At 34.8% G+C, this 24,536-nt stretch overlaps 1 protein-coding gene across 1 annotated transcript in view; it reads left to right on the top strand.

The window, feature by feature from the left end:
- Nucleotides 1-11,937: 11,937 nt before the first annotated feature.
- The window catches only part of LOC149130134 (uncharacterized), a 14,134-nt gene continuing 1,535 nt past the window's right edge, over nucleotides 11,938-24,536 (top strand). Inside the window, exons 1-2 of the mRNA XM_089346162.1 lie at nucleotides 11,938-12,266; nucleotides 20,258-24,536. The exon at nucleotides 20,258-24,536 is cut by the window's right edge and continues 1,535 nt beyond it. Coding sequence (XP_089202288.1) covers nucleotides 20,374-24,536 — 4,163 coding nt within the window. The 5' untranslated portion in view covers nucleotides 11,938-12,266; nucleotides 20,258-20,373. The remainder of the gene's footprint in view (nucleotides 12,267-20,257) is intronic.

Genomic DNA, 24,536 nt, shown 5'->3' with positions numbered 1-24,536 from the left:
ACATTATAAACGTCAGAAATGGCAGCCAAAGAATAAACGAATGTTTTTTTTTCCTTTTGGGGTTGAATTCCGCCATAGAAATTCATGTAGATAAGATGAAAATAAGGTAATCTTCAAGTTTAGGGAGGCAAAAAAAAGTAAATAAAAATATTCCGGTCTTCCACGAGGCTTTTCGATCTCTCAGTTAACTTCAATCAAATCACGTGTGTGATTTATTTTTATTTACATTCTTTTTATCCCTAAACTTGAAGACTATCCCCTAACCGTAACCCTAAAACCCTAACCCTAACACCCTAGTGAAAATCGTGCGGGTGTTAATCTGAAAAATTACCCACATTTGTAATGAAGTTCAGTGATTTTGCAATGTGTTGTCCTGTCGGTCAAACTAAAGCGTGAATGTTCTGAGACGCCTTACGGGAGTCAAGAAACAAAAGGAAAATAGTGTAATAGATGCTTTTAAAAAGAAAAAAGGATTTTATCCATTATATGTATACTGTTCAGTATCTATGCGTTGAATAAAATTTATCTTTCTACTTGTACTACCATACATTTCAGCGCATCGAAAAACAAACTTGTTTGTTTACATACAACGTAACTAAAACAAAAGTTTAATTTATGACTTTGTATGCATAAGAGAAAGTAAGAGTTATCGTTCGTAAACGTTCATAAGAGAAAGTAGGAGTTGAAAGGATTTGTAAAGGTCGTAGGAAGAGGAAATTTAGATTTTATTAGAGGGGGAAGTGTTATTTTGCGCAGTTTAATGGATTTTATTGGTAACTGTGATTGATTTTGACGGAAAAAATGACGCAGTTACCTAGGTTATGGTATTTAGAATATTAATTCTGATTGTTTCATTCAAGAAATTTGGAATTGTGTAAATGTATGAATTGGATACACATACACACACACTCACAAACACAGCTATATATATATATATATATATATATATATATATATATATATATATTCTCTTTACTACTACGTATCTCGCTTTACCCCTCTGTTACTACTACATATCTCTTTTTCCCCCTCGTACTTCCTCCCTTTCTCTTTTCCTCTCGTTGCTCACCTATTCTTCTACTTCCTCCCTTTGTTTCTCCCTCTACCACTCTCTCTCTTTCCCTTACACCGGCATGGTCACATGCTTCCGGTCAATAATCCTTTTCTTCCTTGGCCATCGCCAAGTAAACACGCGAACTACTTCGTCCCTACTTTCCAGTTCGTACCTCACAGCGTTCATACACACATAATTTTTCTCGTCTGGCCGTAAAGCCTTTTCTGTTTGTTTTCCTGTCTTGTTTTTTGTCCGCCACTACATTCCTCCATGGCAAGATTTAATTTGTGTATACAAATTTAATTTGCAGTCCATGGGAAGAGCCGGTTTAACGATGCGTCCTGCCCAGCTCTTCGAAACGCCGGTGTTAAAACGGGGGTAGCTGATGAAGAAGAATGTTCTCTATGTGGCTTGTGTGTTTTCTCGTCTACGTTTTGTTTGCAATGTCCTGTACCCAGATATGCACCTATACATACAGGTGGATGTCGGTATGCACATACCTGTACGTATATATGCATATACTCATTTACTATTTGTTTATATATATATATATATATATATATATATAAACATATATACATATATATAATGTATGTATATATGTATCTATATATAATGTATGTACGTATGTATATATATATATGTTTGTGTGTGTTTGTGTGTATGTATATATGTATATGTATTGCATAAAGAACCGTGGGCAAGGCCAGAACAATGCGAAGTAAATACAAAGCAAATTACAAGAAAATAAATATAGGAATTAAAGCAGACTTACCTTGTGTTCAATATTTCGGGATTGTGACCCCATTTTCAAGAAATTAACGAGTGTTGTCAATGCGCATGTGACACGCTTGCGCACACACACATCGCAACACTCGTTAATTTCTTGAAAATGGGGTCACAATCGAGAAATATTGAACACAAGATAAGTCTGCTTTAATTCCTATATTTATTTTCTTGTAATTTGCTTTGTATTTACTTCGCATTGTTCTGGCCTTGCCCACGATCCGTTATTCAATATATGCATATACACACGCATACCTACATACATATATGTATACATGTATATATATACATATATGTGTATTTACATTTGTATATATATATATATATATATATATATATATATTTATATATATATATTTCTGTATGTATGTCCGTCTGTATTTGTATGTATGTATCTATGTATCTGTGTGTGTGGGGGGGGGGGGGGTTGATATGTAGGCAAACAGATGGTAATGTGTTTCCATGAAATCACTGAAGTAGATTTTCTAAGAAATTCAGGCGAAGTCATTATCAATACAATTGATATTTAAACGGAGATAGTTGCTAGGTTTTGTGTGCATCTGTTTGTATGTTGTATATTTGCAACTGTGCATTTGGTGTATATATATATATATATATAGAGAGAGAGAGAGAGAGAGAGAGAGAAAGAAAGAGAGATATGCATAAATGCATGTGCGTTTTACTTTGCTAGGGACATTTGTGTATGTGCTTCTTCACCTGCCTATAGTGTATTGCGATTATGTGTATGTATCTTGAATACATATAGTAGTAGTAGTAGTAGTAGTGGTAGTAGTAGTAGTAGTAGTAGTAATAGTATTGGTAGTAGTAGTAGTAGTAACGATCCATGATTGATAAATTCCTCGAAATCTTCAGGATTAATTGATGGCACCTATTTCCTAAGAAATAGTCTTTCGCTGACATAGTTGCTGCAGTAAGAATGGGGTTGAAAAAGCTTAAAAGATTAAACCTATGTTATACTTTGAAATTCTTATTTTCCATATAACCACCGTTTATTGTTTTATTTGTGAGCACCACAATATATTTAAAAATAATTTCAAATAAAATGAAATGTAATAAGAAATCAGAGGAGCGATGCGTACCCTCAGCACATATAATTCTTTTCTAAATTATAATGTGGCTTACAATGTGTTGCTTAGCCATGTTTTTTTTACTAAACTTTCTTTTTTTTATGTATCACCTTTATAGGTATTTTTACTCAGGGGAAATTAAGAAATCAACTCGTAAAAAAAGAAATCCATGAATCTATCAGTGTACATACGCCTGCACACATACACATGTATGCATTTCTGTATGTATGCTCAGTTTTATTTCAAAATTCCTTGCCATAAGGAAAGAGTCGGTTTCTAACCCAGATTCAAGGCTCCTTTATTGGAATTTCAACATCAACAACAGGGTATTTTTGTATTTTTGTATATATGTATGTATGTATATGTGTGCAGATTTGCATGCTTTGCCTTATGAATGCATTCTCATGCATATATTTGCATATCTAGACCTGCTCATATATATTTAGATGATACATTTCTGGAAGTTTTACAGATCGTTACAGTTCCAGTGATGGATTGGATTTGTAGTCTTCGAATTAGCTTCGGACTTACCGCAGCTGATATACACCAACTTTTGTCCATCATCGTGGACAACACTTACATCTCTTTCCAGGACCACATATAAAAAAAGACAACAGGTCTCCCCATGGGATACAGTCCCTCGGGCTTACTAGCCATCACTTATATGAGCCGTCCAGAACGTCGAGCACTCAACATCTGCTGCTCATGTGACTTCTTCACCAGGCACGTAGATGACATCCTCATACTCACAACCTCCCGTGAAGAGACTGACAGAATATTCACAATGTTCAATAACATGGACATAAACATAAAGTTCACTATTGAACATCCCTACATCACTGGATCACTATCATTATTTGACTTCAAACTGAATATAATGAAAGAAGGGGAAATTCACACCGAGTTCTACAGGAAAGCAGCCAGTAGAGATATGCTTGTCCAATACAATTCAGCCCTTCCACTCGGTGCTAAAATAGGATACACCAGAAATGAACTTGCACATATCCAAGGTAACTGCAGCAGAACGGAGGACAAGGTGACCCTTACTACACGTTTCCTACATATATTGAAAACCTAGATTCATTGAAAATCGTCTTAAGTACCCAAGATGACCAATACAACGAACATATACGAAACCCAGCAACACATGCTTCCTTAAAATACCCCATTTTAGCGAGAGGATAACTACAGCCATCCGAAGAGCCATACGAAGAGAACAGCTAGGCATACAACTAGCCCACTCCGGCCCCTCTCTGAGAGAACACCTCGCAAAGAAACGAATAAGAGACAACAATCAATGCGCATTAACAAATTGTCCCATCCATGACACAGATTTATGCCAACGGGTAAATGTTGTGTATAAAATACAATGTAACAAATGCAACAAGTTCTATGTAGGTAGCGCAACAACACCATTACACGTCCGCATCAAAGAACATCTGAACACGAGAGCCTCCTCCTTCAGAAAGCATCTAGACAGATGCCGGAACACTGGCAAAAGCATAACAATTGAGGCAAAAAGAAAGAAATTGGGGTAATTTAAGTATTAAGGAAGCTATACTCATACACAGACTAGGGCCCCAAATCAACAACAGGTTGGATGCGGGTAGCTACATCTGGATGCGTGTAGGTTCAGTTTTGATAATATGCTCACATGTAGTTTATAACAAAAACAAAAGAAGAGAAAATAGGGAGAATAAAGGAAGCGTATAGTACATAACTTAGAAGCAGCGCTACAGATGTGCCAGCACACACGAATCTGAGACATGGCCGACTTCATGCATTTCTTATGAGGAATTCCGGAAGCAGCGACTCCATCCAAGAATATCTTAAGGAATTTTATTCCGAAATATATCAGACAATGGATGACTAAATTACAACAGGTGTATAGCCCATTGTTTGTATTAAAATGCATTGCTGTACCGTTCAAAACTTTTTATTCTTTACATACAAGTATAAACCTGAACTTGTAATCTTGATAGAGTAACTGCAGATTTCTCAATAGTTCAGCATAAGTGTTCTCTTTTTCACTGATCTTCAGCTTTATGTTAACATCCGCTGGGTAGTTAATTTTCACAACTGCGTACAGTTTCTCTTCTCTATCCGAAATCGTTATATCTGGTCTGTTGTGCTTATATTTTATTGATATGTTCACTGGGACATTCCATCAGTACTCCTTTTTTGTTATGAGTTACTATGGCCTCTACCATACTATGGGTTCTTGTTTCTTTGTCCTCGGAGTTATCTTTCCGACGGATTTCATTAGAGAGTGCACTGGCTACAATATTATATCTCATCGGTAAATAATTCCATGATGATATTTTCGGACAACCGCTTATAATGTGGGTGATATCTTCAGTGTTAACTCCACAAATTCTGCATCAGTTGTCACATTTTACTGCTTTTCCTGCACCTCTGTCTCTTTTCTGCATCACGTACTTGGTTGATATTTCCTGTTCTTGGATTGTAAAGCATACCCTTCAAAGCGGTAGGTAGTCATCCGTCTAAAGTCCTTTGATGGTTGATGATACTATCATTTCGGAGCTTTCAACAAACAGATTCATGCATAGTATTCTGCTCATATAGGCTCATCCTTTTATCTGATGACACGTTGCGGCAAAGTCGTGAGACGTCTTTGGGCATGTATTCTAGGTTAGCAGACAGAGAGTGTTGCTCAAGGAGCTGCCTGCCAAATATTATGATGTTATCAGTGTCATGTATGCAAACTTTGTCAAGGTATGCATTTCGACACTTGGTGGTTAAAAGATGATACGACATTCAAAGGCATTTTGGATCAATATTAAGCCTCTGCCGCCTTATTTTCATTTTAGATAGAGGCGGTCTACGTCACTGTTTATGTGGAAATTATGTGCGCTTGTTAGTATTTTTCGAGTTTTCACATCAATAGTTCGGCTCTCATCAAGCGTCAAATAAAGCAGCCCAAATTTTGGTATGAGAACTGGCACTGCAAACACATTCTTGGACACTGTTTTATTGAATGCAGAGAATTCTGAGCTCCAGATTTTCTTTATTCGGCTGTAATACTCTTAAGTAACACGTGTTTTGTTACAGGTGCCATTGTAAGTTATGTTTTCGTCTACCCTTAGATATCTGTAACATTCCTCATGAGATATAGGAGAAACAGTCAAATCATTCTGATTTATAGTTTTACCCCTTTTCACAACCATTATTAACATTTATCCTGATCATGATCCAACCCACCATCCTTTCAGAATGTTACGTACACATGTCTACGCGCATAGGTACACCATGATCTATATGTACACAGAGAAGGGTCGATTCATATGAAAAAGAAAGTGAAAATAGCATGACTTGACATAAAGTGAATAAAATTATCCTTCCTACTGGAGGCACAATCCGTCAATTTTATTGGGAGAGGAGTAATCGATTACATCGACCCCAGTATTTCACAACTCCGAAAAGATGAAAGGCAAAGTCGACCTCGGTGGGATTCGAACTCAGAACGTAGCAACGGGCGACATACCACTAAGCATTTCGTCCAGGGTACTAACGCTTCTGTCAGCTCACCGCCTTATAAAGTGAATAAAATAATGAATTGACATAATTCTAATCACTAATGCCCGGCTTGAATTGTTAATTGTTTTCTACAAGTTTTGTTGAAATGATCGTTACAATTTCAAGTAGTACATTGCTGATAATATTCGCATTATCAGTAACGAAGCAAATTGTTAAAATCGAAAAATAAATATGAAAGCCACCATATGTTGAAACGGAGATAAAATGCTGTTCTTGAAATATCGGTTTCAAATCTTAGCACAAGACCAGTAATTTTCATTTTTTTTTTTTTGGATTGTTTATCTACCTGGAATGATGAAAGGCAAAGTCGACCCCAGAAGAATTTGTTCTCAGAACGTAAATTCGGACGAAATGAAGCTAAGCGTTTTTCCCGAATGAAGCTTAGCTTTTCAGCTAAGCATTCTGCCAGCTGCACCTAATCACCAATACCTTCCACCATTCTATCATTATTGAGACAAAATGCAGCGTACCAAGATACCTGTTGTGTCCCATGACATACAGAATCGAAAAGCCGCCATTGACCAAGTAGTAGCCTTACTCAGTTATACTTTGGTCTCAACAATATTGTTTCATTAATTTTCGGAAAGATTTCAGGATCGAATCCTTATCCTGACTATGGATGTTGTGAAGAGAAATTGGATGAAGTGGGTGGGTCAAGGGGTGAAGGGATGAATGTGGGTTTTAGAAGTCTGATTCTCAACCAAATGGTTGTGTGTTCAGTTCCAGTGAAAGGCATGTTGGTCAAGTGTCTTCGAATTTGGACCTGAGTTGATCAAAATCTTGTGAGCGTATTTTCTAGACGGAAACTAAAAGAAACACTATGTGTGTGTGTGTGTGTGTATTTATATATATATGTATGTACATAATATATATATATATATATGTATATATTTATGTATATATGCATATATCTATGTATGTGTGGGTATGTATATATGTATGTATACCATTTTTCAGTTTCATTTCAGGGAAAGAGCTGGTTTCTAACCTAGGTTCAGGGGTCATTCACTGGAATTTCAACATCAACAACATGGTATTATTTTAGGTATGTATGTATGTATGTATACATGTATGTATGTGTCTCCTTGTCCTGAAATAGTTTTAAGCGTGGAAACATGGACGTGAAAACAATGATGAGAACGATGAAGGCCGAATGTAAATGTGGAAGGAAGTAGATTCGGGAAAAAAGAGAAAGAAATGTATGAAGGTGTTGAAAGAATAAATGAAGATAATGTGAGTGAGAGCCAAATATAAAGTAGATTGACATGACCTTTGCAAATCTAACATCTGATCTCTTTCTCTCTCTCTCCCTCTCTCTCTCTCTCTATGTATATATATATATATATATATATATATATATGCATGTATGTACACACATATAATATATATTATATAAATATCACTCCGTCAGTTATGACGGAGGGTTCAAGTTTGTCCGATCAACAGAAAGCCTGGTCATGAAATTAACGTGCAAGTGGCTGAGTGCTCCACAAACACGTCTTCCATTAACATAGTTCTGAGTAGGATTCTGCGTGACACAGAGTGTGAAAATGTTGGTCCTTTGAAATACAGGCACTATTTATTTTTGCCAGCTGATTGGACGGGAACAACGTGAAATAAAGAGTCTTGCTCAAGGACACAATGCTTCGCCAGTAATTAAAATCACGATCTTACGATCGTGGACCAACTATACGAGGCACTAAGCCACACATATTCACACAACTTTACACACCACTTCAAATATTGAATTATCTTATCTTCTCTCTACTGACATTATTTACAGAATGACATTTGTCAAGAGTGGCAATGGTCTTCCCCCCTTGTATATACTATGGCAGCGTTGCAACACAAGAGCAATGTCACAAACACTTGACCTAATTTCTAGATAAATTACTATTGCTACTTCGTCGCTTTTACGAGATTAAATTTACAACGCTGACCAAAAGCTTTTCTTACAAGCAAAGCAGTACACACACAGAGGCATACACGCATACACACACACACACACACGAGCATACATACTGTTATATCGCAATACTACACAGTGGCTGTGTGAGCTACGAAATCCTCGTTGCCACTGTTATATCACACGTTCGGATGACCTCTATTTAACTACTTCGACGTCTAGACGTCTCCCTCTATATCTACGTATTGGGCTAGCCTACTTCATCGTCTGGGGGCGTCGACACAACACATACATACATACATAAATACAGACAGACAGACAGACAGACAGACAGACACACACACACACACACACACACACACACAAACAGCTAACGACTAGATTTGTGCTTGGTCATTTGATCTACAAGAAATAGCAGCCTAATTTTACTCCAAATGCAGAGGAACATCATGATCTCACGTTCCTTTGAACTGAAACTTATCAGAATCCATGCAACCACCTAAATTTTATAACCAATTTTGTGATATGCACATTGAAGTCTGCATTATTAGGCAGGCCAAAGCCAAAGTCGCGCCCTGATTGTGATTCTGGGACTGAAATCCCTCCAGGTCCAGTATATTTTGACTGTTGATACCTTAAGTTTTGGAACTTTCCAAAATTAAATTGCATGTATCCTGTAAATTTCACAACAACTGGGACCGTCACCTACTTTAAAGTAAAAATATGTTAACAATCACACATATGTTTGTGCATTATGTATGGGTATATATATATATATATATATATATATATATATATATATATATATATATATATATACATATATATATATATATTTGTATGTATGTATGAAATTTACAGAAAAGCAAAAGACAAAGACAATTCTATAAACAACAAGCATATATATTTATATATATATATAAATAATTTATTATATGTATTTATTTTCTCTTAGTTAATAATTAACTCCGACAAAATAAATTGGTTAATAGATACCAGGGTAGCAAAGATCACAAAATGACTGTGGTGTAACTTCTGTTTATGAGGTAGAAACTCCCTGTTATTTTGGGCAATTGAGTAAATATACAAATTTATTAAATGGAGTAATACGCATACTTTTAATGAGTTCTTTTATTTCCAACATATGTTTCGAAGATTACAAATGATACCTTCCAAAGGAATAGGTGATGTTGATAAGGATGTAATCTTCTCTTCAGGGAAATACATAGGAACCAGCTTAACCGTAAGACATTTTAACCGAATGTGATAACTGTAGGTAGAGAAGATTGCTACGTAACTTATTTGAAAAATCCGTTGGAGGTTGCAACGCTACAAGACAGTACGTTGGGCAGGGAGGGAGGAAAAAAAGGAATTTAGAATTTAGAATTGGGAGTTAATAAGATGATTTAAACCCGATAAAAATGGGAGAAGAATGTTTTATGTATAATGGCACCGCAAAGGGGAGTTAATCTTGTATTTATACATGCAAAGTTGACATAAATGCCTATAAGTATATATATATATATATATATATATATACAATTTCATATATATACATATATGTGTACACATATATATATACATACACATACATACACTCACATACACATATACATATACATAGACACATACATATATATACATTTGTACGTATATACACACGGTAGTCGTGTGGTGATGAATATTAAAGCAGTGCTATTTGTATAGGAAAATGATGCTTATATTAACTAGTAAGAAATTAAATGATAGACAATTTATAAAGGTGATAGGTGGTCTATTAATCTACAGAGATAGATTGTGTTGTTATGTTAGATGGAAATGAGAAGGTGCAAAAAAAGTGGGGTTAAAGGAGTAAAAATTACTTGTATAAACTAAGTTAATATTATTACCAAAGTTTACTTCGATAGTCACGTTCTATTTTAGTTGGTGCAAGGGTTTTCCAATAGATAAAATAAAATTTTATGTGGTGCAGTATTTTATACGTAATAAAGCAGAGAGAAGAAAATATTTATATTTTTTGAATTCATCTTACGATGAGCGTAAACAAATGAACTAGGATTGTTTTCAGAATCTTAGATATGTCTAAGAAAGTTAAAGAAGACAAATGAAATTCTTAGACGTAGAATAATGCCACTAATATAACCTAAAACAGGATAAATAACTCCTATCTTTGCTGAATAAAGTGAAAGCAGTAAATGAATGATATGGATGTACGAAAGAGCCATGAAATCAAATGAATAAGGTTAATTGAGCACAACGTATTGAACATCGTTGCAAGTAATGTTTATGAAAGTAATGATTGAGTACATGTTTATAAATGTTGTTGGTGTCCTAATTTGGCTTCAAAAAGTGGGGAGTGTTTAGGTAACATATATCAAGAGAGTCGTCTACGTTATATAAATTAGTATTGTTTATCTAAAGGAAGAAAATACATGGTGCTGCCAATGTTTACATCTGTATGCATTTTCGATGAACGTGTTCACCAGTTTATTCTTCGAGAATAAAATGAAGAACAGTTCCGTATTGCATAATGGGCAAAATTTCCTAACTTTATCGTATGTCAGTCTACGAATATATGTATATGTGTCCATGTATATGTGTGTGTGTCTGTATGATTGTGTGTGTATGTTTGTATATATATATATATATATATATATATATATATATACAAACACATATATACATAGTTGTCATTTACAGAAATACAAAAGGCGACGACGGGTGTAAACAACAAGACATATATATATATATATATATATATATATATATATATATATATACATATATATATATACATATATATACACACATATATAAATACATACTTATATACATATATTCTTACATACAAACACACATGTGTATGTGTATGTATATAAATATATATACGTATATATATATACGTGTATGTGTATATATATATATATATATATATATATATATATATATATATATATATATATATACACGTGTATGTATACTATATATTACATATATGGTATTTACATATTTATGTATAAATATGTGTGCGTATGTATGTGTATAAACATCCAATTTTTTTCTCCGTTGCTTTGAAAACATGGTACGCCTAAAAACGCACATATACATAAATATATGCGTGAAAACATACTATTTTACTCTTTTACTTGTTTCAGTCATTTGACTGTGGCCATGCTGGAGCACCGCCTTTAGTCGAGAAAATCGACCACCAGGACTTATTCTTTGTAAGCCTAGTACTTATTCTATCCGCCCCTTTTGCCGAACTGCTAGGGGACGTTAACACACCAGCATCGGTTGTCAAGTGATGTTGGGGGGACAAACACAGACACATAAACTTATACACACACGCACACACATATATACAACAGGCTTCTTTCAGTTTCCGTCTGCCAAATCCACTCACAAGTCTTTGGTCGGCCCGGGGCTATAGTACAAGACACGGGACTGAACCCGGACCCATGTGGTTGGTAAGCAAGCTACTTACTACACAGCCACTCCTACTAACACAGAGACATACATACACAACATTTACTGCTATAACTCTTGTCAGAATTTATCATTTGTCGATGTGATTAAATAACAGAATGGATTATGTATAATTTTTACACTACACACACACATATACATAGACACATATACATGCATTCGTAGACTGACATATGAACATACATATTCTTATCTCAAAATAGATACACGCACACACAAACTCTTATCTCAAAATATAAAGTCTCCATGTCTTATAACCTCACTATAAATAGACAAAATTCAACACATTGCTTTATTCGTTTGCTGTTCTTTGAACTCACCAAACGTGGAAGATATTCTTGACAGAAAAACTCTTCAGATCCCAACTGAAACAAAATTAATTACTCAGGTAAACATTATTCTTGCATTTGTTTTAATTAACACATAATTTTCTTACTCTTTAATATTGACAAATGTTCATTACAACTATTTCTAACGCGAACATACTTTTATATGGAAATTTGTTTTATTTTCAGACATTATTTTATAGACTAGAAACTGCTAAAACATTTCATGGCTTAGAGTTTTGAAATTCTAGTTTACAAGTAAGCCATCTCATTTATATTCCTTGTATATAATATAAGGTATAGTTTGGTTATAACTGTGGAAAAGCTATTTGATGGAATTTAATCACAAAATTCATCTAATTACACAGTATTTTGGGTAGTTTACAATTTTCGAAAATATAAGGACACAGATAGCGTGTCGTAAATCCAGCTGGAAACGATGTCTCCTGGGGCTAAACAACAGTAGCATTCGTCCCAAGCGAGATTGCCATATTAGGGTGGTAAATGATCATTACTTGATGTATATATATATATATATATATACACCAGAGTAAGCACATAAATGTGAAACAGAGTGGAAAGGATTTAATCAAATACCAGAAGTAGAGTAACATGCTTTATTTAAAAGCAGCAGAAATATAACAAAAACTGTCTTTGTGATATTTCTGCTGCTTTAAAGTATATACATACACACACACATATATATATATATATATATGAGCGAGAGAGAGGGAGGGAGAGAGAATGGGGCGCAATGGCCCGGTGGTAAGGGCAGCGGACTCGCTGTCATAGGATCGCGGTTTCGATTCCTAGACTGGACGTTGTGAGTGTTTGAGCGAAAACATCTACTGCGCTATTAGTAATTTTACTCAGGTATCTATCTCACTAGAAACTGATGGATAAAGAGATCAAACTACATAAACAAACGGCAGCGAAACAATCCACACTGGTCCTGTGTTGTTCGTGAAATAGACAGGCTTTGACGGAAAACGTCGTCTTAAACTTTGCCTTCTGCTGCTCCCACAGTTACTCATGGAGGTCTACAGATCACACTGCTCGATATCAGGTCCTACTTTGAACACGAACAAGACTTGAAAGCGGACAACACTCTTCAACATGTTGATATGTTTTGTTTCGTGGAAACGTTCTTGAAGCAGAATCAACAATTAGCATCCATTCTACCGTATTCGAAGATAACTAGAGCAGACAGGCCTACTGCGTTGGGTGATGACTGTTGCCAAGCAGGAGATCGCCCCCACAGATATACATTTGAATGTCAATGGCTTAGAGTACACCGCTGCCGGGGTGACCATCTCGTCAATAAATATTAATATCATCACCATTTACAGATCTCCTTCCGTACAAGTTGCTCCTTTCCTCACCAGCCTGCATCATCTTATAAGATCTTTGCCAAGGAATCATCTGACCATCGTCTTTAGTGATTTCAACGTGGATCTCCTTGATTCCCCTAAGCATGAGATCTTTACTTACAACTATGAACCAGTTTTGGTTTGACCAACTAATCCAAAAACTCACCACCGACTATGGAAGCCTGCTAGATCATGTTTACGTGAACCAGGATCGGTGTTCACCAGTCACCGTAATCGACTGTTACTTTTCCAACCATGATGCTGTTTCTGTATCACTCAATTTTTAGGTAATTGTTGTTTCTTTTTAGATATATGGTGAAACTAGTTAGCTGTTGTCATTGATGCATTATAACTGCTTCAGATGATTCCTGCTTTTAGAGGGTTTTTCAAGAATCTTATGGCTGTGTTAATTTTTTTTTTTATCCCCGCCAAGGAGGTTATATTTTTGCCACCATTGGTTTGGAAATTTGGGCGATTTTCAGTATGCGTGTATATGGGTCGAAATAAACTGTTTGACGGAGGTCTGCGCTCTCCCAATGATTTTCTAGTTTTATTTGTTTGCACCATAGCATACTTAAAAAGAATTTCAAATAAAAAAACAATTAATATTAAATTTGTGTTCGAAGTTTAGCTTTATATCATAAAAAGATTAAATAACTACACTTAATGAATCACAAGACTAAAGTAGCTAAATTATCTTAATACAATCAACCTGTTTTACAACAATATCTTTATTTCGATCATCCAAACACAATAAACAAAATACTTGACATAATTCCTTATCAATAATGCCTGGCTTCAATTGTTAAATTGCTTTCCATAGATTAGTTGAAATGATCTTTGCATTTTCAAGTAGTTTGTTGTTGATAATATTTGCTTAATCAGTAAAGAAGCTAATTGTTGAAATCGAAAAATAAATATGAAATGCCACCAAATGCTGAGACGGAGAGAAAAAAATAAGCTGTTCTTGAAATATCGGTTTTAAATCTTCGCACAAGACCAGTAATTGTTTTGGAAGAGGAAAACCGATTACATTGAGCCCAATGCTCAACTGGTACTTATTTATCGGCTGTGAAAGGATGAAACGCAAAATCTAACTTTCTCAGTTCAAAATGAGTCCCGCATGATTTCTCTTACAACGGTGTTTCTCTCCTTCATTTTGTCTTCCCACCTCTCTCACATTCTCTCTTTTTCTTTCTATCTTTCTTTCTCTCCCCTCTTTCCATCCTTTATCTCTCTATCTTCTTTTTCTTTCTCTCTTCCTCTCTCTCTCTCTCTCCCTCTCCCCTGCTTTACATTCTCAACATTCTGCTTGGAAGGACGCAGCAGTGTATGTTGTCTGTTGATAGCTTAGGGTTTGGAACTTTCCAGTATTAAACTACATGTGTCGTCTACATATCATGTCAACTGGGACCTATTACTCTCTGGTTGATTAAAATTAAAATCTCAATCAGCGCAAATTTTATTATAAATTTTACTGTGCCCTCAATATTGAGTGCCTCTTTCATTAAAATTTTGTCTCATATAAACTTGCTATAAAATAATAATACCCTTAAGTTAACAATCACACACATGCTTGTGTGTCATGCGTACATGTATGGGTGCGTGTATACATATACATATATATATATATATATATATATATATATATATATATATATATATATATATGTTTCCTTCTCACGCTATGTCAGGCTTATAAGGGCCGGTTTCCTGGATACGGAGGGGATATGTATTCCCCACCTGAATGGTGGGGCTGGTCTGTCGAAGAGTTATTCATTCCGATTCTTCGTTTCTATGAATCAGGTGATTATTTTGCTTTGTCTAGAAGGGGAAAATAATGTTCTGTTTTTGGGTGAGGGGAGAAGACAAAGAAAGAAAAGCAAAGAGGGGGTGCAGAGAGAGTGAGAGAGAGAAAGAGAGAGATATTTCATGACAATCAAAAAATATTTTTTCACCTCTTTCTTGATTGTCATACACACATATGTATGTGTGTGTGTGCGTGCTAAAGTTTCCTTATCATGAGATCGGCTGCTAATTATAAATAAATGTCTCATGTCATACAATCTCGTTTGTTTCTAATCTTCGATCAGGAGACATATCCAATCATTTTGTTGTTGATATTTGAAATACTCGGTGAGATATTCCCTTGCTTGAAAATGGGGGTGACTCTCATTAAGAGTAGTCGTTGACTTGGCTGAATGTGACTCAGAAGAATCCTGAGGAGAAACAAAATAAATAATAAACAGAAAAGGAAATACAGGACGCATCATTATCATGTGATATCTTCCTCATCATTATCATCTTCTAGCATCCATTTTCCATACCTGGCATTGCTTTAGAGACTAATACGCTCCCTGCTGCTAACCCAAGATCATTTTTCAAGTACGAAAGTTCTTATTTCCTATTCTTCTACGATGTAACTGTTTGGAGTAACTTAAAACAGATCGTAAATATAGACATATATTTGCACAGACACCTAAATGCACACATTGCCCTCTGCAAAAGTTACAAGGTGTTACACAAACACTCAACTCTGACTTAACTGCTTCCTATAGCAGAAACAATTGAAAGCTAGTGAAGATGGTTAAGCAGTTCTTTTCATTTGTCGTTTATTAATGAATATCTATAAACACATATAAACACATACATATACACGCACACACACATACACACACTTATATACTTATATACATATACATAAACACAAACGTTTATATATGGGTATGTGAATGTATGCACAGACCGTATATTTGAATACTATGTGCATGTTTGTTTGTACATAAGTTCTATGTTATATATTACATTATTCATTTCTATCTTTGTGTATGTGTATGTAAAAAATATATAAAGTTAAATCAAAGTCTGATATAATTATTAAGAGAGTGCTTTTAGGTTTTTCGTCCCCAAAATATAAACCAAGTTGTATGGCACAAGTGGAACACGAATAAACATTCCAATTTAATTTTACATTTGAAATATTTGCAATTATCTGGTTTACACTTCATACGATTTGTTGTCAACAATAGCAACAACAAATTTATCCAGTCGAACAAAGTGAAATCAATGTATTTTTTCATACAAAATGTTGTTGTTTAGTCTATGTCTATTCAGCAGGGTGACATCTAGAAGAAGGCCATGTTTATCATTCATTCCTGCCAGAGTCAATAGAGTAACAGTCGTTATTATATAGGCCATGGTGAAGGTGGAAAATAATTATAATGATGAAGAGTTACTCGAATGTCATTAAACACTCCACAAATATTTCCTAATCAACATCATGCAACCCTCAATACTTCATAATCCATAATAAATTACACCGGTTACATCTTCTCAACTAACACAAAATACACTACACCTGCCAAATGCCCTTTTTATACAAACACATGTTTCTCATTGCTACCTAAATAGTCTCCTAATATAATTAGAATGAAACTTACTTAATTTAATGGACTTATTCATTAACCATTCTTTTATTTTCTCCGTCATGAACAAATAATAATGATCCTTTTAGTATGCTATGTATCGGTGTAATTATATTAAACTCCATATTTTGACAAGCTGGCACTGTCATGGTATTAGCTGTCAGAAGTGAAAGTAGAAAAATCTGACAAGGAACGTTACTGCTGGTTTGAGTTGATTCTTTGGCTACTGACAGCTAATACCATGACTGGCCGGAGCGAGCTATCTGTCTGTCTGTCTGTCTGTCTCTCTCTATCTATCTATCACTCGAAAGTTATTGGAACAAATTTGACACCTATATCCATGCGTTTGAAAACACGCAGAGTATAAGGGTACTACTAAAGCAGAGTGGTCCCGAACGCGCAGTCGCGCGTCCGCGCGAGCTAGTCGTGAATGGTCGATCCTATTATCTTTAAACTTCAAACTTCATTTGTTTTCTATTTTGATAAATTCTCTCTGTTGAAAATTATATTTTTATATTTTAAATAATTTGCAATTTCAGAAAAAATATTTTTATATTAAGTTTGCGTTTTCTAATTTGATAAATTCTACGGACACAGAGGTGAACGAGTGATAGATAGATAGATAGATAGATAGATAGATAGATAGATAGATATAGAGAGAGATAGTGAGATAGACAGACAGACAGATAGATAGCTCCAGCTAGTCTGTAACCAAAGAATCAACTCAAACCAGCAGTAACGTTCCTTGTCAGTTCTACTTTCAATTCTGGCAGCTAATACCATGACAGTGCCGACAAGCTTTCTAAATTTAAAACAATTTTGTGTATGATAATTGAAATAAGAAATTTGCAGCGTTTGTCAGATTAATAACAGTTTCATCAACAACTTCTGTGATATCTCTTAATCTAGGTACATATGTAGGAAACGATCTCAACCATGACTCACGCATCATTTCCGGTACATATAATCATTAGTTTTACTACAAAATGTTTCACCATCACTTATTTTCAGTGAATTTAAATGTCTACATAATTTTTACGCTGATTTCAAATCTGTTATTTGTTTATCAACATCACATCTACTTGTTTTGTAATAAAGCGCTGTTGCTTTTTCTGTACTATAGTATCAGAGAATCAGATGTTAGTGATTATCTGATATACTTTGCTCAACAAAATAGGTTGTTATGTACCAATGCTTACCTAATAATAGGAAAGGTGAAATACCAGCCAATACAAAGTTTATTAAATAGTCGCTTGCAATTCTGACTGACGACTTGTCCTTGAAAAGGTTTTTCACACGATTGCTAACTGATACTTTAGCGTTGTTTTTTGTGATACTTACTTATAAACTCCATTTAAAATGAGTATATATAGACATAAATGAGTGAACAATGCAGACATATACATCTACATTTATGGCAGGTATGTTGTCATTAAGCAAAGACAAATATAACTGATCTTGTAAAAAAATCCTTACATCGCTTGTTTTGACGTTAAGCTCACTGATGAAGATAAAGGGCTGACATTCCAGTTCCACCCCCCACCACTTGTTTTGGAGAATGTTACATGAGATAGTGATGAAGAAGACAAAAGTGAAGAAGAAGGTGATAAATATACCTCCGAAGGAATTTAGCTATTTACACAGGAAGAGCTCAATGATTTGGTGAGATTTGAATCTTCCAAAGGATGCAGGTTCCAGCTAAAAATGAAAAAGACATTTGTTACCGGGAACCGTCATTTCTTGGTATCGTCACAGGGAACACGAGTAACCATTCTTTGCTGACAATAAATCAATGATGTTTTCCTGTAATATTCGAAACTTGCTAAACTGTTTTGAGATCGAGAACAAACCCTCAGAATGGACACTATTTATTGATTCCTCCAAAAGGAATTTGAAGGCGGTCTTGCGACCCAATGGAAATAAATATTTATCCAGTCCAATGGTATATTCTGTTCAGCTAAAGCGGACATAGGAAAATGTAATAACCATGTTAAATATTAAGTATGCAGACTACCACCGACAAGTGTGTGGAAATATCAGAGTTATAGGCTTGCTTTTAGGCTAGGAGGCAGGCTACATAAAAATACCAGGTTTTGTTTTTATGTGAACGGGGTAGGAGAACAAAAGAAAAGCACTGGATGGTTAAAAACGAGCCACAAAGGAGAAGTGTGTTACCTGGATCCAAAAACATTCTATCCGAGCCCTTGAATAGAACTAACACCTTTGCATATGAAAGTAGGTTTCATGAAACAATTACTTGAATCTTTGCCTGCAGATGAACCATGTTTGCAGCGACTCTCAAAAGAATTCCCAAATATAACCAGCGAGTAAATGTGATGCTCCTAACATTCGTAAACTAATAAAAGACCCAGATTATGAGAAATCCGTGAATGGATTACAGAACACAGGCATGGGTGAGCTTCAAGTGTCCTGTCCAGAAATTTTTGGGGAAACAAGAAGTGTTCAAATTACAATTTCATAGTTGATTCCATGTTGGAAAACGTCTAAAAGATTTGGTGCAACATGAATGCTAAAATGGACGTTCTTCACTCACACATCTACTGTTTCTTATGAGCACTTTGGCAATCTAAGTACGGTGAGAGATTTCGCCAGGACATTAAAGAAATGGAACGGAGGTAGTAGGGGAGGTGGAATGTAAACATGATGGTGGATTACTGCTGAACCATACAGGGAGATTGCAAGCAACTATTAAATGCAGGAAGGAAATCAACGACGCGACAATTTGAAAAGGACTAAAATTACTTTAAAGCCATGGTAATTGCTTTAAAAATATTATTTAATCAATATAGAGGACTACATACATTATTCATATCTATTTTACTATTGTTCTAGTCATTTGGTCTCAATTTCATCATACTTTTATCTAAAAATCTGTCATAAACAGGCATGAATGACAAAAATCATCATATCTTTGGCAGACATTTGTGCAAAAATTTGCACTTGATAGGTAAACACTGCAAAAATATTTGAAATCGGCATTAAAAATGGTTCAAAATCACCTATAAATAGACAGTCATCATTTAGTTCATTTAAAAATGCAAACTCATGGTATCCTACTGGAAATAGTTTAAATGTTTATCTAACAGTCAAACAAAGAATTTGTCTAATATATGTATATATATATATATATAATGAAATGTGTGTTTTATGCAACATTGTTTGAAACAATGCAACAAATATTATTTTATCAAAATTTTTTCAACAAAACTAATTAAGTTTTTTTTTATTTTATTTCAGCTTTGGCATCAAAATTAGTGAATTGTGAAGAGATAAAATTTATTCGAGAACAATAAAACAAAATCTAGAGAAAAATTAAATACTTAACAGATAGAGATAATAATTCTATACTCAAAATGAAGCAGAGTAATGAAGAAAACAAAATTTTGGCTCTCATTCCTGCCGCACGCTATGATATACAACAAAGTTACAAGGAAGCTACACAAAGGAGTCCAGGGATATGTACACTAATCACAAAGAAAACTGAAGAAAAGGAAACACAAAACACAACGAAATCTGAAAAGGAACAGGAATTGTCCATATTACCATGTTTTCTTCATATTGTGACATGTTACTTAACAATAGTCAAAAGTGACCACATCAATAAGTTTATAGATTATGTAAAGGATAAGTGTAATCACATAGACTCGATGGGTTTAGATGGACCTTGTATTTTACGTAATATCAAACGTAAAATGCAAAGATTTCTGGAATTTACAAAACAACATAATGATGTCGTTCACCAAAACATGAACTGGTTTCAACAAAGACTCTTTGACATTTATGTTACCTGCAACCCATACAACTACAAGACCACTGCAGCACCAAGAATAACCACGAAATTTCGGCCTCTTTGTCCGATTTTAACCACAGAAGCAAAGATAGATGAATCTCGCGAAGAATTCGACAACAACACAATATCAAATATTGTTGTCATACAAGGAGGAATACTAACTTATTACCGCCATTGTATGAGAATATGTTGTATGACAAGAGACGGTGAGAGTAATGAGGTTCATTGCCCATCTTCTGTCACTGATTTTACCAGAATCGGTGAAGGCACTGTTTTAGGCACCCTCCCCTTTAAACAAATGATTCTTATTATCAATGCAGGTAGTATTATAATCAAAACACTTCCATTGGGTTTCTATAAGGTTTCTTACTTAGAACGTCATACATTTATCGGCATAGAACTGTTCAGTAACACCATCTACCTTGTGGATTGGGTTGATAATAAAATTGTACGTCAATTCATTGCCAAAGAGGTACCTACAGACATTGCTGTAGGTGTAGGGAATAAATTATTGTTATCATTTTCCAATATTAACAGAGTAGTCTGTTATAATCTTGATGGCCAGCAGTTATTTGAGGTAGAGACCAATTCTATGGATCTAGTAACCAACATCTCTGTGTACCGAAACCATTTTTATGTCCTCCAGGGGTATATTTTATATAGGATTTCAGCTACAGGTGGTGTGACAAAGAGAGACATTGGCAGAAAATGCAGATATATTTCTGTTGGTACAAATAGTATTTTAGTAACAGATTATTTTGGTGTACCTCATATGATTACAACAAATAAAGACTTTTGGTTCAGGCTATCATACAACTACCAGCTACATACCCCCTCGTTGAACAACCATCTTCATATTGAAGGTTCCTACAACATTATAAATATCCTACCTATGTCTACATCTTCTGTATTAATAACGTACAGAAATAAGAAATCTATATTATTCACTGATACTGGGGAAGTAATTAGTCAAAATGGTTTAACTTACCTTGTGCTTCCTTCTATATTCTGTAGAATAAACTCAAATAGATTCCTGGTTTTTTATCGTGAAATGAAAGGACTTCAGCATATCACCTGTCCAGAACTAATCAAAGGCCCTTTAATAAAGGTCCAAACCGATTATATGAATATATGTCATATTGTATTAAATAAGTGTTTAGCTCTGACCACCAGTGAAAACAAAAACGAGGTCCATCTCCTATTGATCAAGGAGGACAAAGTTGACATTATAGAACGAATATCTCTGGAACATTATAATGTCACAATTGCTGCAACTCCAATTAATTTTGTAGTCGTCGATGGAAGGAAAAATATGCTGGTATTTTATTCCGCATGTGGTGAAGAACCTTTTGAAAAATACCTTCCATTCTATGGCTACCCTCATCACATCTACTCTGATAATCTTTATTTTTATGTCCTGTTCAAGAGACACTCTATTCTGATATGTTACGATATATATGGAGAAATCAAATGGCAATGGAAACTACCTTTCCCTGTTCACCCTCACATTGCTGTTTTCCAAGGAACTCTTTATGTGCCAGACGTTGAACTCAATAGGGTTCTTCTTTATAAGTATTATGACAAGTCGTCTGGCTGTTGTTTACACCCGGAAAGTCCTTATATCAGAAATCTAAATCTACGACTCAAAGAAAAGGAGAATGACAAAGTTCTCATTAGCGAAATATGTCATCTGGCAAATGGACAGTTGGTGGTGTCCGACATCAGCCATGATTGCTTGTTATACATTTCTAATGAAGGAGACATTGTGTCCAGATTATCTCTGCCGTCTACAGCTACAGATATATGTCGATGGGATTCTCATCAAATAGGTGTCACATTACCCCTACAGAAACAATTAAGGGTCATTGGAAACCTATCAAAGACAGTGAGAAGTGTATCATTAAGGCAGCCTTATGTACGGGTGTGTAAGATGGGTGAAGGTGAAATTGTTTGTTACTGTGATAAGCCATCACATTTAGATATTTTAGCCATTAAAAATAATTATAATACAGTTGAAATAATTCATAAAATTAATATTCCCTTTGGAGTGAAATCATTATCAATGGAAAAGGAAACGCTAAAGCTATTAATTGTCACGAAGGGAAATGCTTTTCAGTACAACACTACAATAAGTGGTGGTGGTCATAACGGTGGTTTTCGTGATCTTTGTCGTATTAAGATGGTTCCCAATGTTTTACTGTCCCAAGTGAAACGTCCCCCCAATCTCTACAGTGGATCTATTGACCAAACATATGTTTATCTTATAGACGACAGCCGTACGTTTGCTATAAATGATTATAATTTGTTGGTTAATGATCTCGTTACAAATAATCAACTTAATTATTATATTGACCTGGTAGATGTATTTTCCAGAAACATTTCTGTCAGTGAAATGTTGTCATCTTCTTTATATATACAGGATCTGACAGTTTCTGATAAAGCCAGACATATTAATATCCCTGAACATTTGGGAGACAAAAAACCAGTGAAGATTACAAGTTTGGTTATTACTGAAAATAACCTGATTGCGGCATGGGACAAGGATAATAAAAACATTAAGTTATTCACATTGGATGGTCAACTTCTGGATTCTGTGAAACTGAATCTTGATGAAGAAATCAAAATGTGTCGATGGCAGTCAAACACATTGGTTATTACGACTATGGATTATAATATTAAGTACCAACCATGGTACCAACTGTGGACATTAAAAGTGGAATTTCCAGTGTCATTGGTAAGTTACCTGACAAGAAACGAATATAATTGTATCGATTCTTTATCAAACAATCAACTGGTGTGTAGTAATAGATGCAATCCACGTCGTTTATATGTCATATATATTGATGCAATAAATTCAACTGTGAATGAAATTAAAAAACTTCACATACCTGCATCGTTATTACCAATGAACAAGTATGGTGAAAATTATATTAATTACATATTTGATATTACAGTTACTGCTGATGATGTCATCATTGTCTTCAACAACACCTTCATCATTTTCTTCAACAGTGATGGTCAGTATTTACATTCATTGAGACACTACACTGGTTTTTCTAAATGTAATAACAGTATAACAAATGATGATGGTTATCTGTATATGCATGGTCCATGGATTAGGTATGTTGATATATCTAAATGCAAGAATGTTGTGAGATTAACACAGGCTGGGGAATACAACAGAATATTTTTAAATGCAAGAATTTATAGACATTATGTACAATTCTTTAGTATAAACTGTAAAGGGCCAAGGTTTGTTGGAGGTTATCTGAACAAATTGTATGTCGAAGGATTATTTATGCTTAATCGAGAAAGCTTCCCCGTTTCTCGTTTACAAATAGACGATTGTCCTGTTCAAGTAAAAGATATTGATATCTCTGATGAGGGAAAGACGGTTGTGTGTGAAAAAGCCAATACTGGAAATATTAAGATATTTGATGAAGACGGGGAGTTGCTATGTTACGGAAATGTTGCAAGTTTAGTTGGTGGTGTGTGTTTTACACACGAAAGAGACATAATGGCCACAGTTCCTAAAAGAAAACAAATATTTCAACTGAATGGAAAATATTTGCAGAAATCTAAAGTTTGGCCTAGTGTCATCCCTTATGGTGTAATATGGAGAAAAGTGGAGGATATTTACTGGTGTGTACATATGGAATTAATTGAATGTCATTGTATAAAGATTGATGGGGACCAATTGAACATTCTGGAATCTATGTCGTTATT

Source organism: Octopus bimaculoides, chromosome 30 (assembly GCF_046866305.1).
Source record: "Octopus bimaculoides isolate indiv1 chromosome 30, ASM4686630v1, whole genome shotgun sequence".
In the NCBI taxonomy this organism is placed as follows: Eukaryota; Metazoa; Mollusca; class Cephalopoda; order Octopoda; family Octopodidae; genus Octopus; species Octopus bimaculoides.
Note: the sequence above shows the minus strand (reverse complement) of the source record. Positions and strands in the feature narration are given on the sequence as shown.